The sequence below is a fragment of the Pinus tabuliformis genome, chromosome Q (genome assembly GCF_031772625.1).
Source record: "Pinus tabuliformis cultivar Carrire ecotype Pingquan chromosome Q, CPIR1, whole genome shotgun sequence".
Classification (NCBI taxonomy): domain Eukaryota; kingdom Viridiplantae; phylum Streptophyta; class Pinopsida; order Pinales; family Pinaceae; genus Pinus; species Pinus tabuliformis.
Genome location: NC_142296.1, coordinates 1184480851 through 1184497922, shown reverse-complemented (window position 1 = coordinate 1184497922; position 17072 = coordinate 1184480851). Strand labels below are relative to the sequence as shown.

Sequence of the window (17072 nt, the reverse complement as noted above, 5' to 3'; positions counted from 1 at the left end):
ATCTTAGGTTCAACCTCAACACGTCCACCAATTGCTTCCAGAGGAAGAGTGTCCAGACTCCATAGTGACCTTTGCTTGTAAAAGGGGTAGCGGGAATCATTGATATCTTAGTGCATTATGATTGCCCTTGTAGTATTTGGAATCTGGATGCCTCGTGATGATCATCTCACGATATATATATATATTTTTTTTTCTTCTGATGTGATTTTTTATTATCCTGTAAAGAATTATGACTTAGGACATATATCATATTTCAATATTGATGTGCAATATACAACTTGACATCTTATACATCTTATATAACAGTTTTTTCATTTTTATTTTTAATCATATTTATACGGCAATGTGTTTGTTTGATGCTGTTGTTGCTTAGATGTTTAAAAAATTGAAAAAAAAGATTATTTTGTTTTTTTTAAAGCTTCTTAATAATTGTTGATATTTTCTCCAATATTTCAGATAAGTTATATTTTGGATCCTCAATGATAAATTTGCCAAGACATTAAATGTGACATTGATGTTTGTAATCCGTTTACTTATATAAAATAATTAATTTGTTATAATTAAAAAATAATATAATACATAATAGTTAAATGTAATATTAAGTTAATTCTAATATAACTTAAACATAATAGTTCAATTGGGCAATGGGGTCCTCCACTTAGGAACACACTTATCTTTTCTATAATGTAAGTTACATCTAATATAAGTACCCACTTATGGTTTGTATGATATAAGTTAAATCTAGTAGCTTAGCTTAAGATAACTATTGCAGTCAGTGCTTATCTTGGGTTGTACAGGTATTTGTGTTAGCTATTTCTATCTTGGCTTGTACGGTTTGTAGCTATGTTAGAAATAGTTCCCCCCATTTTTCAAAACTATCTATCATTTTTATATGGGTCTAGACTCTATGGTATTAAAGGAGACGTATATGTGTTATGCAATGGGTATTTCATCTGCTCTATATGATTTTAAGATGTAGTCCTTAGTCAAAATCATCATTCTGGTGTTCATGGTTTGAAATCTACTAGGGATGCATGTTAATGTATCATTGTTATGATTTACTGATATCTTCAATTGATATTCTGTAGGAAGAGTTTCAACTGGCATTATTTAAAACCAATAAGAAAGAGAGCCTGTTTGCAGATAGAGTAAGCATAACTCTTTTGTTCTCTCATTTCTAAATTCCTATTTTCTTCTATGTTAGATTTCACCTTAAACTTTGAAATCTAATTTAAATTCAATAATCTTATAGTGGAAGTTTAATGTATTTATACCCTATATACATCTGTGGATTCCTTGATTTTCGTTTACTCAAAAACTGAGAAGGTTGTAAGCTTCAACATGGCTGGCTAAGTTTTCAGCATGAATTTAAAAAATATGAAGGCTGACAAGCATGGAAAAATTGAAATGGCTTCAGAGCCATAAAATGGTAGTAAACTTGTATATTATTCCATTAATGTAATGGTTGAGGTTTCGGTATTTATATAAGTGGTTTGCTTCTACTTTCTACCATCTTTCTGGATCTTCTAATACCATTCTATTTAAAAAAAACTGTTTTCAGTTTCGTTACTTCCATCATATGCATTCTACCATATGTATAGGTGATAATGCATGTCAACTGAAGTTCTAGAGACCAATTTGTTTCCTTTCTGATTGCATCATATCTTAGTCGGAGTGCTTTATTTTCTTTGTTTCCAGGATGTGGTAACAAGATGTCCAATCTGAAAAAGTTTAAAATTGAAACACATATAGGATTGTATTTGTAATGTTTACTAGAAATGCTTGTTAGAAAACTGGAACATAAATAAAATATTACAGAATTATCTTAATAAAAAATTGAGTCACCTTTACCTTATGATTGAAACACCTTTATTCGTAAGTTCAAGAATTGGCCTATCGAATGTCAATAACTACTAACACAATACTAATATCTAAGTTAGGTGGTTATGACCTTTATTGGACACTAACATAATTTGCTAAGACTGGGTTAGGTCACTTAGTTATTGTGGTGTTAATTACAAGAACATTAACTCATGTTACTATTCTCACATTGCCATATTAGAAAATCAGATTTCGTTCCCTCTCCTCGCCACCACTCAATACAAAGACCAAGAAACTTTGACAAAGAACTAATGAAATAACAATTAGAAAAGTTGATAGGTTGATCACCACAATATTTGAAGACCACATATGGGTCCTGCTAGCGCAAAATCTAGCACCTTAGTGCAAAGCCTCACCAAGCACTCTAGACCAAGGGCAATAATGGGACCAACCACCACTGTCACCTTAGTAGCTGCTCCCCTACTGTTTTGTGGATGGATGTTATCCACACATGGGAGGCTTCCCCAACAGATCTCAAAGATTACGTAACCCAAGAATTATCAGGCTAAATACCCTCCAAGGATTCTGCTGAATAAACACACAAGCATAATATTCAATGAGGTAGGGCTGCAGGTGAGATGAGGTAATGAGTTTAAAGGACCTATGGCTAAGAGACCTGGAGATACTCAGATGAATCCCAAAAACACACTATCTTTGATTTAATGATTGCTATCAGGGTTGATACTATGCACAATGTACAACATGCAAAATTTATGACAGCAATAGCAAAACAACCTATAATTAATGGTAATCAATAAATAAACAAGGCTATTGAATAAATAAATAAAGGAAAAGGTTGCAGCAGTTTTCCAATGGTTGAAAATGCATAAAACAGCTATTAAATTGTAGATGTCAGCCTTAAAAAGATGGCTGAAAAAAAGCATAAAAGTGATATCTTTTTAATTCAATTTAGTATATGTAAAGTCTAATCCTAGGAATATGAGGTCAAAGGTAGTTTATGCTATTTAATGCAGATTTTGCTGTAACCTAACCCTGATACCCTATAAAACATAAAAAAGGGGAAAATATTTTATTTAAAGGATTGACACATAAAAGACCAATGCCTTTATCAATTTCGGGTATATGGAGTCAATAAGGCGAGTTCAATGGTAGAAGACCTTGATTGGAGCGAGTTAAGATTGAGAAAACCTCTCAATTTAAACCAATACAAGAAACACCATATCACTTACTAAAGGATATGATGACCTTCATATATGGTGGTTCTTCTATTGGACCAAAGGGATTCGCCATGGCCAACCATCATAGGCCTAGGACACCTTAATACATAATCTCACATGGTCTACGAGGCTTTAGCTTGCATCCTTTAGACTTATAATGGTATTATCAAAAATGAAAAATCACAATATGTACCCCTATTGAAATGAGGGGCAACAAAGGGAATTGTTACCCCTCATTTTGTGTAATACCTATACTTGTGATATTTATTACAACATTAATGATTTTCATTACCTGTTACCTAGAAGATTGTTGGGATCGGGATGGGCGATAGGTGCTAGGTTACCATATTCAGAAAAATACTTACTGTTTGAATTTTTTCCCTGCTCTTTTGAGCCATTGAACACTGCTAATCTTGTTCTCATAATGGAACCTATCTTCACCATGCTGCAGCAGCAAATAAAGGTGACATTTGAATTTTTTTTGTAACTTGTAAGCTTATAACAACCTTTTTCAAATACCATTGTTGCCTAAAATCATAAAATGTAGTATACCCAAGCAAAATTCAAGCAAATGTTTCCAAAAATTTGACATTTTTCCTTTGACACATTTCTACAAACAATTAGTGTACAAATTCTGGAAAATACTTTCAGCTAACAGCTTAGGACTTTTGTCAAACAATTCAAAAGCAAACTGAGACAAATAACTCTAGCCAAGATCTGAGGCAAAAATTGATTTCTACTGGGAACAATCATCAATGTTTACAATGCAAATGGAGGGCAACACCTGAGATTTGCTACAGCTGATACAAGGGAACAATTCCATTTGTTCTCTGCCTGGAAATTGCATTGAGTTCTTGAACAACAAATTTGGCCTTCACAAGAAGTCTGCTACAGCTCCTAAAATGATGACGTTCCTCGGCACCTTCTGCAATTAAATTTGGCCTTGACTGAGAAGAGAATATTTGGAGATAAATTTGGCTTCCAAGAAGAGAGTTCACCTTCTTCAAACTAATAGGAAACCTTTCTAAATATATCAAAATTTCAGACTTGGACTTGACTGGGAATGCGTGTGGCTCCACAAGAGAAAATTGACTTCCTTTTTGGGTGAACTCGGCCCTTCTAATTTCAGTCTTAAGATGTCGCCTCTGTTTGTGGAATTCGACTCTCCAAATCTGAGCATATGGCTAGGGAATGGTCAACTTGGCCTTCATATAACCCTTGATATAAATCAGCCTCTAAAATCTGAATAAATTTGGCCCCTCTGCTCTGAATCTGGTCGCTGGAAAAACTCACTGAATATGCAAGCACTAACACTCCTGGAAATATTAAATCAATCCCAGCATGAATAGATCTTCTTTGGCACTGATATAATTCGGCCTTACCAACAGTAGCTCATTCAAAATCCGGCCCTCCTGGCAATAGCTTTTCGGCCTCTTGGGGAAGAATGATTTGGTTCTTGGAGAATACTGTAGCCCTGGATGAACTCAATCCCTTTTGCAATGAGGAACTTGCCTTCCTGCAATAACAATTTTGTCCCACAATACTGAAATTCCTCTGCAAATAAACTCAGATAGATCTTCAGGAATAGCACTGGAAATAAGTGGAAGAGTTGCGATAAAATTGGCAAAACCCGATTTCTTCAGCTGGCCAATCTTATCGGTAGATTTTTTGCTGATTTTTTGAAGATCGAAAAATCGCAATTTTATTGTAAAACTCGTGATAAAATGAGGATTCGATGCAAAAAATTGTGGAGACTTTCCAGGCCATGGATAAGTAAGGAAAAAGGGCGATTTTTTCACTCTAACTTCTGCCATTCATCCCTATGAAGAGAGGAGGTGTTTGCATTGCCCAAGAGTAGGAGATTTACTAGTTTTGTGGTGTTGATTAGGAGATTTGTCCACTGCTCATCATGCGAGACCCGAGGTGTCGATTTGCTGCTGCCAGGTATGTATCTTAATTTCTCTCAGTCTTTGTAACACAAATGGCTTTTTAAATCCCTCGATCAGTTTGGTTTTAGCTGCTTTTTTCTTAGAAATTTGAATCAAAACATTGTTTAGTAGATTGAATCAAGATTCAAAATGTTTAGATTGTTTAAACTTTACATGTTTAAAAAATTCAAAATTTCAAACCCTTGTTTAGCGACTCTAAGTGTATTCACTGTTAACTTCAGTGAGTGAGAAGAGGCATTTAAAATCTTAAATTAACAATTACAATTACGTTTGCATCTTATGTGATGGACAATTTTTAACTTTTTCCATTTTCTTGTGTTCCCTAGGTTCAAATTCCAGTTCGAAGTTTCAAGCAAAATGCGGAGGAATTTGAACCCTATGTGGGAATATGGTGAACATGATCCTGTACCTGAGAGAGGAGGGGTCAAGGGACAATATTTGACTTGCAAGTTGTGTGGCAAGCATATGTCAGGGAGTGTGAACAGACTAAAATTCCATTTGGGGAAAAATATAGAACTTTGCCCAGATGTAACTCTAGAAATCATCTAGCAGGCCCTTAAATCATTGCATGAAAAAAATGATGCCAAAGACAACAGGGCAGCGATAAAATGTCAACTTGTAGGGGCCTTAAGAGTGGAGGAAAGTGAGAGTGGTTCTTCAGCGTCACATTCCACACCCACATGGCCCGACCCTCAGCTTTCTCATATTTTTTTGTTCCTAGAACCACAACTAGTGCACAACCTGTGATCAAATCGACACTTAAAAAAAGGAAAAGGAGGAAGCTAACAGGTTGGTCGGTAAGTGTCTTCTATGGAGTAATGTTCTTTTCAACATTGTCAAGACCAACCCATTCTACCAACCGATGTTTGATGTTGTTGTTGTTGTTGTGTAATGTCCCTTCTTAATTATTTCCCCTAAGGTGAGAAAAACAATTTTGTCATTTTTGGCTTAATGCAATTTTGGTGAAGAAACTTAGGAAAAAGGGGGTCAATGTGCATTTTAGTGGAATGTGGGGGCCACTCACCCACAAATAATACACACCTGTTGAAGGTAGTTTGATTCTCCTAAGTGGGGGTTGAAATTATTGATGGGACCCACATGAGACTCAAGGGAGCAAGCATAAATAGGAGAAGAAGAGCAACATTTGGGGACTTTTGATGATTTGAGAATTCATTGTTGCTTTCGCTGTTTAGCGAAGCTTGTAATGACCCATTTTGAATTAAAAGGAACATAGGGCTATTAGCATGCAGAAGACATGCAAACAATAGCTACATATGCATGCATTGCCTGCACTGCACTGTACTAATATATATATTAGTTAATATTTAAAAGCGTCCATATTTAGGTTAACGAATTAACTATTGAAGTGAATACCTAACTCACAAGAATATAGTAGGGTACTTGATATATGTACCACCACCATATATATATATATATAATTCTACTATATAAAACTAAAGATAAATGCAATGTAGTGAACTCACCACAAAGGAATTATGTACCCTACTACATACAAAGGAACTATACACAAAGGAATTATGTGCAAAAGAATTATAATATATATATATATTATTCTAACAAAAGAAACTACATATTCTATAAAATCAAGGAAAGTAATATATATAATAAAGAGAAGTATATATATATAAAACCATAATACTATGAAAATAATTTGATTTAAACAAAAAGGGAAACACAATATTATGATAAAAGAGGTACACTATAAATAAAAGGCCATTGTCAGCCTATGTTGCAAGGAAATGTGGATTCGGGGACGGGGACGGGTACATCATTTTTAAAAACAAGGTGCGTGCGTTCGTCGAGGGTATATATATATATATATATATATATATAATATTTTATAAATTATAACATATATGAATTTGTATATTTTTCAACTTTAAACAAGAAAACTAAAATATTTATGATTTAAACTTTAAATATTTAAACATGCACATCATTGAACATTGAACATTCACAATGAAATTTCAAAATTTCTAGTTTGATATCAAGTGCAAATTTGAGTTTACATATTAATAAGAATCATGATATATGTCCATTGTCATACTACATTCAAAATTTTCCTTAAGGCATCTCCAAACAAGAAGTCGGAAATTTTAAAATGCTAAAATAAAAATAGCTAATAGTTGACAATGGCTTCCTCAAGCCATGTCATCAAAATCCGTGTCATCAGCATCACTTAGATCTTCAGTTAGCATGCTCTCCAAGTATGAATCACTCTCATCTTGAGGCTCCTGCTCATCCATAGCAACTGGAGGTAGCTCAATAAGGCCATCAGGTTGTATCTCTTCGTCCACACACATAGCATCATCTGTGTATTGGTCCCATCTCTTGAAGGGACCCTCCTTGTACCTAGGGTCTTTTCGAGATATGAGACAAGTGTGCTATGAATGTATACTAAGTTCTCTGCCTTCTTTGAGCTCAACCTATTTCTCTTTTTTGAATGGATAAAGGCATAAATACTCCAATTCCTTTCGCAAGATGAAGAACTAGCTACCTGGAATATTAAGGGAAGCCCATTAAATTAATTAGAAATTTAAAAATAAAAACTAAAATGAACCCCAAAGAACCCGATTTTGGGGTTCCAGGGACCCATTATCAGGGTTCTCCATACTCATCAAGACAAAAGAGCCCAATTTTTTTTAATGGAGAACCCGATTCTTCATATAATAACCCGGTTCTTATGGGTTCTTCTCAGAAGAACCCATACCCGAATCTGGTACTTGGGGACGAGAACCAAGGACGTGTTTGAGAACTGGTGCAACATAGTTGTCAACAAATTGGGAGGAGAGAAGGTGGTAACCGCCTCTGCAAGTTTTGAGCTTATCAAATTAAAAACAATGGACAAATGGGGAAGCAGTGGAGTAATCTCTCGAGCATAAAAGGAGGGAAGGACTACAAAAACATGAGGAGGGAGGAGAAAATTTTATACAGAGAGAGGCAGAGGAGGAACTTACAAGAGAAAGACATAGAGAAGAACTGAGCAGTTGTTCTTGAAGCTTTTGGGCACGGGGGCCAAATTACTTCGAATTTGAAGTATTTTGGAGTTGGGTACCGAGATTGTACCTAGTTTGGTTGGGAGGTTTTTGGTGTTTTGGTAAAAAGGATCGGGAACTAGAGCAAATCAGAAGCATCCGTTAGAGCCTAGATTTGCCTCAGGCTGAAAAGACAAGGTTCTAGGTCCACATCAAACCACGCTCAGCCTCGTAGCTAGCCCTACGAGGACATGAGAGGTCTCTCTCTGGGTCAATCTCAGCAAAAGATAATCAATGGGGCTAGAGATGACTGATTTAGCAACTAATTTTAGGCTAGGTATTAAGTACAAAGTTTTGATTTGAGTTTTTGGGGATTTTTGTTGGAAAAAGGGAAAGGCAAATTTTGGGTCCGGGATTGAGGCTAGATTTTTTGCAGAGTTCAGGTAGGGGCAAGATAGGCAGTAGTTTTGATGCTTTGAATTGAATGAATGGGTGGATCAGACAGGTGAGGAGCCAAGGAGGGCAAGGGGGTCTCAAGAGTCCTCCTCAAACGGATGAAAACATGAAGAATTAAACAAAATATCCAGGCAGAGCATAGCAGTCCAATGAATTCTACCTTAATCACTCATTTATTTAATTGCAGAAGACAAGAGAAGGGAAAATGATACACATAAACATCAATGAACTTATAAATACATAGAGAAACACACCATCAAAACATAGAGCCACATGGATCCCAACATGTGCTGCAAAACCCTGGCCCTTCCTTTGCCAAAATTGCAGAAATGAAAAATACAATAGAGTGCCAAGCAATCCCAAGTATCTAACCCCGAAAATGACTTAGAAATTACATGATATAGACTAGCCCAACCCATTCCCTTATCTCTAGGGGTCAAACTCATCATTCTAGGAGCTGTTTGAACTAATTCTAAACAAGGAACTGAAATCTAGGTAGTCAAACAACTTACCCCTATATGCTAGGAAACTGATTCATTCATTTAATTTTCACCTTTTAGTGAATGAATCCTCTAGAACAAGTAAATATGTGCCAAAATTACATCATAGTCATCAAGTTACATCAAGATAGATCAATAATTACATCAAAAAGTAAAATTGGTCAAAACTGGGCAAAATTCTGAGCTGCTGAGTGAAAAACAGGCCAAAATTCTCTACGCGCCGCGCCAAAATCTGTATGCGTCACGCCACTTTGGAGTTGATTTTGAGGCACTTCCTGAAGTCCAAATTGAGCCCAAGTGTGCTTGTTGGAAAGTCCTGCTTGTCTACTTTCCAACCCAAGTGGAATTTCTGAATTTGATGTCATTTGCCCCTCCAAATCCTCAGTCTCCCAAGACTGCTTCCTGTGTGTCAAAATAGGGGCAGTGAGGTCATTTTTAGGGTGTTTTTGACCCTTTAGGCAACCCAGAACTTGATGAAATCCTTAGGTAATCCATGAGCATACATAACTTTTGATGAAAAATTCAGAAATACAAAGTTTTCCTCCAGAGGACCTCCCAATTATAAGCGCGCGCCAAGTGGCGCTACGCGTTGGGCAGAAAAACCTGTTTTAAAGCCAAAAAATTCAAAATTGACAAAATTTTCTCCAAATTTCTTGAAATTTGGGCTGTAGGTCCCCAATCAAGTACCATGCTCAGCTAAAGAAGCTTCGGCCAAAATTTGGAGTCGATCATGCTCCTTTTGCCTCTTTTTCTTCTTTGTTGCCTTCTTCAATTTTGCCTTTAGATTCCTTATTCGTGCCTTGGAACTCATATGTCGCACCCTGTAATGGAAAACCATGTGTCTCAACAATGCTTTATCTCTATCGGCCTTGTCCAGCAGTCTCTCCAAGTGGATGTTGATTCTTTCGAGCCAAGATTCCCGATCCTCATTAATCTCTTGCTCCAATGAAGTGAGCTCAATCCTCCTCCTTTGTGCAGCTTGGCGATTCTCGCGGATGTTTTGTAACTCCATGATTGCTTGCTGATCTTCAAGCTGTTTGTTCCTTTGCTCCAAGTATTTCATAGTCCACTTAGCCCTCTCCAAGTCAAGGGATAAGGCTTTGATCTCTGTTTGCTGCTCTTGGATGATCTCTCTAAGATGTGCACTTTGTGGGCCCGTATCTGTATCATCATCATGAATGAGAATGAAGTCGGTCTCTCGTTCACCTGAAGGCCCCTCATCCTACATTGGCCTCTTGCCTTTATCCTGTACCTGTGGTGCTGATGGAGGAAGCGAGGCCCCTTCCACCCCGGGTGGAGATAACACTCGCTTTGCTGCTGCAAACAATCCTCTCGTGCCTCTCTGATAGGTGACATATGCTGGCACACTAGTAGTCTCTGCCTCTTGACCTCCATGCTGATATGAAGGTTCACCGGTATGATGGACAACCTCCTGATGAACTACTGAAGCTGTGAAAAACTCACGGGAAATGAAATCTTCCCATGTGATACCCTGCAAACCAAGCTGATGCACAACAATGATCTTGATGAGCGCATAGTGGTAAATGCTGTTGTACTGCTGTTCCGGAGTCTTCTTCTGCACAAGAGTGGTCATCCTCTTGATGTTTTGGCACATGAAATATGGAATGTTCATGAACCTCACTCTCGTGAAATGCATCAATAACCTGATATGGTATGCATAGAGGCGTGAGAAGCGACCTTCACAACTAAAGTATCTGATAATGAGTCTCATCAATGGCGCATAAGATTCCTTCAGAAATTGAAATGGGAATACTCTCCTAAGCTGTCTCAAATAGCTAGGCCTGATGTAAGGTTCATAATATGATCTATCCAGCTGTTGCCTCTTGTTCCACTCTTCCCCTATATTCGGTATCCCGGTGGCCTGAGAGATGGCTTCTGGTGTCAATGTAAAGTTTACTCCAGCGAGAGTAACATGACTATCATGCAAATGTAAAACAAACAACCAAACTAACTATTGATGATGCTGGATCTGAGCGATCATCTCACAATACTCAAAGCATGACATTTGCTGAAAGCATGTCATTGCAAGTGGGCAGGCCTGCAATTGAGTTAAGGAAGTAGGCTCTTCTCTGACATGTCTGCCACCTTTTCGAGGCCTTCTCGGCACATTAAGCTCAGTGGTTGAGTCACTGTTTTGCTCATATTCTTGCTCATATGATGAATCTGTCTCTGTCATGGTGCTGCAATGTGTATGTTGAGTAGGTGTTTGGTTTGGCAAAGAGAAATAGGTGATGTGTTTTCAATGCCAATGTGCCACAGGAAAAATGAGGGATTGTGAGGAAGAATATGGGACAGTGGGAAAAGTGGATGATGGAGCTTGCCAAGTGAAATTTAAAATGTGCAACAGTCACTTTGAGGGATGTGGGAATTTAGGGATTTTGAAAGTGATATGGGAAAGGGAGAATGATTGGGAATGATAGGATCTTAGGATATGGAAAATGGGAAGCAGGGATGGGAGGTTAGAGGATAAGGGATTAATTACAATGACAAGATTATGAAAAGGGAAGGGATCACAAGTGGGAAAATAAACTTGGCACCAAAATTATAATTTGAAAACACCAATTTCTCAACACCAAAGGAGCAACTTTTAATATATAGGGTTTATATTCTCACACCTTGAACCTTTAAATCTTCCCTCTAAACAACACCCCACACAAGTTAAATTCGCTAGAAGAGCTCTTGAACTTATTTGGAGCAGAAGAAATTATGAGTTTTGATGACCGAAGTGGCATGAAACTGGCTTGTAGGCCCTGTGTGCTGCGCACAAACCAAGTGCGCCGCGCCTCCTGGATGCGTCGCAAATTTTACACTGTGGAATTTCGCCCAATGCGTTGCGCGCCTTATGTGCGCCGCGACCTACTCCAATTCGTCACGACCTCCTCCAATGCACAGTCTCGGCTCTTCAAACAAGAAACTCGCTCCTCCAAACCTCAAGTTGATATCCTTTGACCTCTTGGCATAGCAAAATATGTTTCAAGCAATGAACATGGCTAATGGAGTGATAGGTTTGATTTTCATTGAAGCCCGATGAGTTTTGCTTTGGAGGTTCTGTGCGCCGCGACTCGTGGATGCACCGCGCTAATGGAAAAAAGCACTGTGGCAGGAGGCCCAATGCGTCGCGCAGCCTGTGTGCGTCGCGTGCTTACCCAATGCGCCACGCACACTCTGAACACAGTTTTGGGGTTTGAAAATCGCCCTCTCACCACAAACTTCAACTTTTTCTGATCTTCTTGAATGCAAATGACTTTGATCTCATGGAAATATCTTCATAAAGACATGACTTTGATTTTTGTTTCTCATAAACCCATCTTTGTAATGTTTAGCTCGACACTTTTTCACATTTAATATAACTCTGTTTTTCAAATTTCCTTTTTTTTTGATTTTGGCTTGAATGATGAATCTTTTTGGCTATTTTTGCAGGGATAATGGCATGTCTTGACAAAGGAAGACCAGGGCTGCATCTGAAGAATTCAACAACTGAAAAACTTTTGAAAATTACATGGCAATTTATTACAAAACGAAATGACGAATTTTCTTCAAAACAGAGTTTTGAAGAAAAGTCATAGTCGAGCATATGATGATGAAAATATTGGAAATGAAAACTTATTAAGGACCTCCCTCATGGGTCTGCTGGCATTATTGGACACTTTGATGACACAATTTGTGAAACCCTAGACCTAGTAACTGAAATGACTCTGCTGATCAAAAGACTAAAACAGAACTGTAAGTGACTTTAAAATTTGATTTTGACGAACAAACCTGAGCCAGCAGGTATAAGGCATGAGGGGTAATGAATAACAAGACCCTCTCATCAGATTATGACATGTCCCTAGTGGAATGCAACTGAGTGAATCAAGTGAGACACCTAAAAATGAAATGCAATAAGAGAAATGATCTCCGACGGAGGGATGTAAAGACCGACTCTAACAACATCTTCAACCACAGAAACCCCAGGTAAGTACTCAACATCAAATTGATAAATTTTGATATTCTGAATGGTTATACCCTGTTAAAAATTTCAAATTTAAGGCTTCACAAAGCTACAATGTGTTGTTTAGCACAAGAGCTTCCCAAGGAGTGAAACTCACCCTTTCTTCAGCGGACCTTTAGTGCCACCCTAGAAAGGTCTTCCCTTTTATTGGAGACAGAGAGAGTTACATTCTTCAGAGAAATACAATGCCTTGGCTAAGTAGGGACGCAGTGGAGGAGGCTACACTATTTTGGTGGAGCAGAGGTGTCGGGAATTAGGTGAGAAGTGTTGCTGGAGTGATTCCTGTCCAGTTTCCAACTTAGAGGAGTGATATTCCAACAGGAGGAGAAGCCTAACACTTAGGTTGAATTTTTGGCTCAAGGGACTGCGTCATTTTCACCTAGGACTGTGCAGTCTATAGTGTGGGCTGTTTGGAGGGAGCCTTGCCCAGAGGATTGAGGAGTTGGGTTGCTGGGATTTTGTTGGGAGGCCTACTTAGAGGGGTTTCTTGGCATTTTGAGACCAAGAAACAATAGTTCCAGCTACAGGTGCAGATTTCTGGTTTGGAGGAGGGCCAAGCTCTAGGAGGCCGAATTTGGAGGGTCAAAACTAGAAAAACCCTTTCTGGGTATTTCTAGGTTTTTGGCAAGGAGCACAATCCTATTTTGTAGAATTTTCTGGGCTATTTTGAGGGGGTAAATCAGAGCATGAAGGCAACCAACAGTGTAGAATTGGAGGGCCAACGTAGTTTTCTAGAGAGAAGCATTTCTATAGCAGTTGGGCTTTGTATTGATTACCCGAGGTTTGTAGCTTGCCTTGTGCAAGCCTAGGTGCACCTCTCCCATCTTCTATTGTACTCCAAGCATTATATTAATGAAAATTGGATAGTTTGGTGTTTGAGGAAAAGTTTCTGTTATATGTGTAAATCGCTGAACAAATTTTGTTTTGAAATTTATTACATGTCTTTGTTATCACTGCAAATTTTCCATTAGGAATATTACATGTTGGCTGAAGGTACAAAGCCCCTACCTTTGCGGAGTTGAGAGGGCCTCTTCTTCAAAATGAAAACGCTGATTGCACTGCTAGATTGGAGGAGTTTAGGGCATCGTGAGAACACACTGGATGCACAGTCATGTCAGATGGTTGCACTGATCAGAAGGGTAGGAGCCTTCCTAACTTCTTGGTTAGTTGTCCCAAGGGGACAATATTTATGAAATCTGTTGATGCATCTTCATAGATTAATGATGCAAGTTTATTATGTGAGTTATTGGACACCTTCATTTAGGAAGTAGGTCCGCAAAATGTTGTCCAAGTCATAACAGACAACACTGCAAATTATGTTGTTGCTCGCAGGTTGCTTATAGAGAAGTATCCTAACTTTTTTTGGACACCTTGTGTTGCGCATTGTATTGACTTGATGCTAGTGGATATAGGGAAGATTCCTTTCGTGAGGGATATTGTTGAATCATCCAAGAGTATAACAAAATTTATATATAATCATGAATTTGTGCTTAGCTTGATGAGAAGATTCACCAACAACAAAGAGTTGGTGTCTCCTTCCATTACACGATTTGCCACTAGTTTTATATCTCTTCAGTCTCTGTTGAATTCTATGTGTGATGTGAAGACCATGTTTCTTTCACAAGATTGGCGTGCTTTGTCTATTAGCCACAAGTCGGAGGGAGAGGGCATATGCAGACTAGTTTCATATGATCAGAGTTTTTGGGCAAGAGTGGAGGTGTGTGCCATTTTAGAGCCTTTGATAAGGGTTCTTCTGTTGGTTGATGGAGACAAGACCATAATGGGCTACTTGTATGAGGCCATGGATATGGTCGAAGAAGCCATTCATGCATATTATGAAGATACAAGGGACGAGGGGTTTGAGAAACAACAATTGTATGGAGAGTGATTGATGAGCGATGGAACAATACCCTCTATCGCCCCATTCATGCTGCAAGTATCTACCTCAACCTCGCATTTTTTTACTCCTGTGGTTTCAAATTTGATTTCGAGGTGATGGAAATTCCTCACTTGTGTTAACAGAATGGTGGCATCTGAGCAAGAATGTGAAGAAATTTCTAAAGAAATGGAGATACATAGGATGACAGGTGGCATATTTGGTTTTACCATGGTTATTAAGAATAGGACGACCAAACTGCTAGTTAACTTCAGTTTGTTTCAACTTTCAAATTTCATAATTTTTTGTCTCTTCATAATTTGCTTCAAGTTTAGAATTTCAATGTTTTAACTTTTTTTTCATGTTTCTATTTTTTCTTTTAACTTGTAGATGCTTGGTGGAAAAGCTATAGTGGCAGAGTACCCCATCTCCAAAATCTTGCCAGAGTGCTCAACGAAACATGCAGTTCCTCTGGGTGTGAGCGTAACTAGATTGTATTTGACAAAACACACAACAAAAAGTGCAACAGGTAAAAAAATTTCGAATTAAATTTTTGAATTCATTATAAATTATTATTTTTAATATTTAAATTTTCTAAGTACTAATTTACAATATATGACCCTAATACACTTGGGAGTCCTAGCGCCTCAATGACATGGTCTACATCTACTACAATCTCTGATTGTGGGTAAGATGACTTCAAAAAACCCTTGACGTGGAAGCCATCTCGTTAGACCATATTGACACTACTGCTGCATGGATGGTTGAGACTGAGAGGCCTATCATGGACTCAATTCTCGATTGGTTAGAGGTGGATCCGGAGGCCTATCATGGACTCGATCTCTGATTGGTTAGAGGTAGAGGAGGTAGCAGCTGTAGGGGAGGGAGAGGTAGAGGAGGAGGAGTAGCAAGAATAGGAGGCAGAGTAGTAGGAGGAGGAGGAGGTGACACCATCTAAGATGGGCAATAATGGAGGACAAAGGCCACCTCCTTTTTTTGCTTCTAGAGGATGATAGAGTCCATTTGTAGCACCAAGGGCAGGGCCTTCTTCATCTAGAGGAAAAGGCAAGGCCATTCCCTATTCCGATAAAAGGAGCGGAGAATTTCAATGATTGATTACTTTATGACATGTAGATGACTCATGGTGATGAATCATGATATACATTTATTATATTTTTTAAAGATATTTTGACTCTTGAGAGTTGAGACTGAGTCAAGACTCAACATTCGGGACTTGATTCATTATTTTGATATGTGATGTAGCCCTAGACTTCTTATACCGCTTATATATTACCATTCTTTTCATATTTATGTGGCAATGCATTTATTTGATGTTGTGGATACTTTAGATGCTTCAAGAATAATAAAAATAAAAAATAATATTTTTGTATTTTTTAAATTTTGCTGATTTTTTGTTGATTTTTTCAAAAACCTCTCGACTTTAACAACTTTTTCAATTTCCGGACACTTGCTGATTTATTCCCGAGGTTGACTTCTTCGGTCTTCCACTAGAAATAACCCAACTAGGGTGGCAATAATGTCCATCGAAGAAGGAGACATACTAGCTAGGGTGGCAAAGGATCCACTTGTTGTTGCTCAAATTGTACATGAAAATGTGACAACGCTCAGGGCAGTGGCTGCCACTTTGATCTCAACCCTCTCCATTTAAGATGTCTCACTAAAGTAGGCTAAGGGGGGTAGTCCCTTTGGAGGAGATGATAAGTTCAAGAGACCTAACTAAATGGCCTAGCAACTTGGTTAAGGACGATTGGCAAGTTTAATTATTTAGCACAATTTAATTAAATTTATTGAAATGATCAATTGCAGACCAGTGCGTTAGGAGTCGATTTACTTGCACAATGTAGATTAAATTCCAAGTTACCGGATGAACAATTGCTGCTAGGATGAAAACTATCCTATATGAGATGCAACACCTAAAACTAAGTGAGATGCAGGCTCTTGGTAAATTTTAGTTAGAATGCCTATTTTAGATGAATCCTTCCTCTCAACTATTTCTAAGTTATTCTCGAATGTAGGTTGTAGAGGGAAGTCCAAAGGAAGGAGGCGAAGGTCTCATTAACGATACCTCCTGTGGAGTTCTAACCACCCAAGTGCCTCCATTCCTACAAGGGATTACCCGCAAGAGAACTGCAAGGTCACCCGTGTTAACCACAAATGAGGGTCTAAACTTCACGAGAAAGGTTGTCCTATCTTCTTACAACCA

General features: G+C 38.1%; 1 protein-coding gene across 6 annotated transcripts in view; it reads left to right on the top strand.

Moving 5' to 3' along the window:
• The window catches only part of LOC149223922 (calcineurin B-like protein 3), a 431721-nt gene that overhangs the window by 143433 nt on the left and 271216 nt on the right, over positions 1-17072 (top strand). For 5 of the 6 annotated variants that reach the window (XM_089385964.1, XM_089385967.1, XM_089385962.1 and 2 more), the window contains exon 5: positions 1089-1148. The exons of the other annotated variant lie outside the window; for it this stretch is intronic. In XM_089385964.1, the coding sequence (XP_089242090.1) occupies positions 1089-1148 (60 nt within the window). The remainder of the gene's footprint in view (positions 1-1088; positions 1149-17072) is intronic. 6 annotated transcript variants of the gene reach the window in all.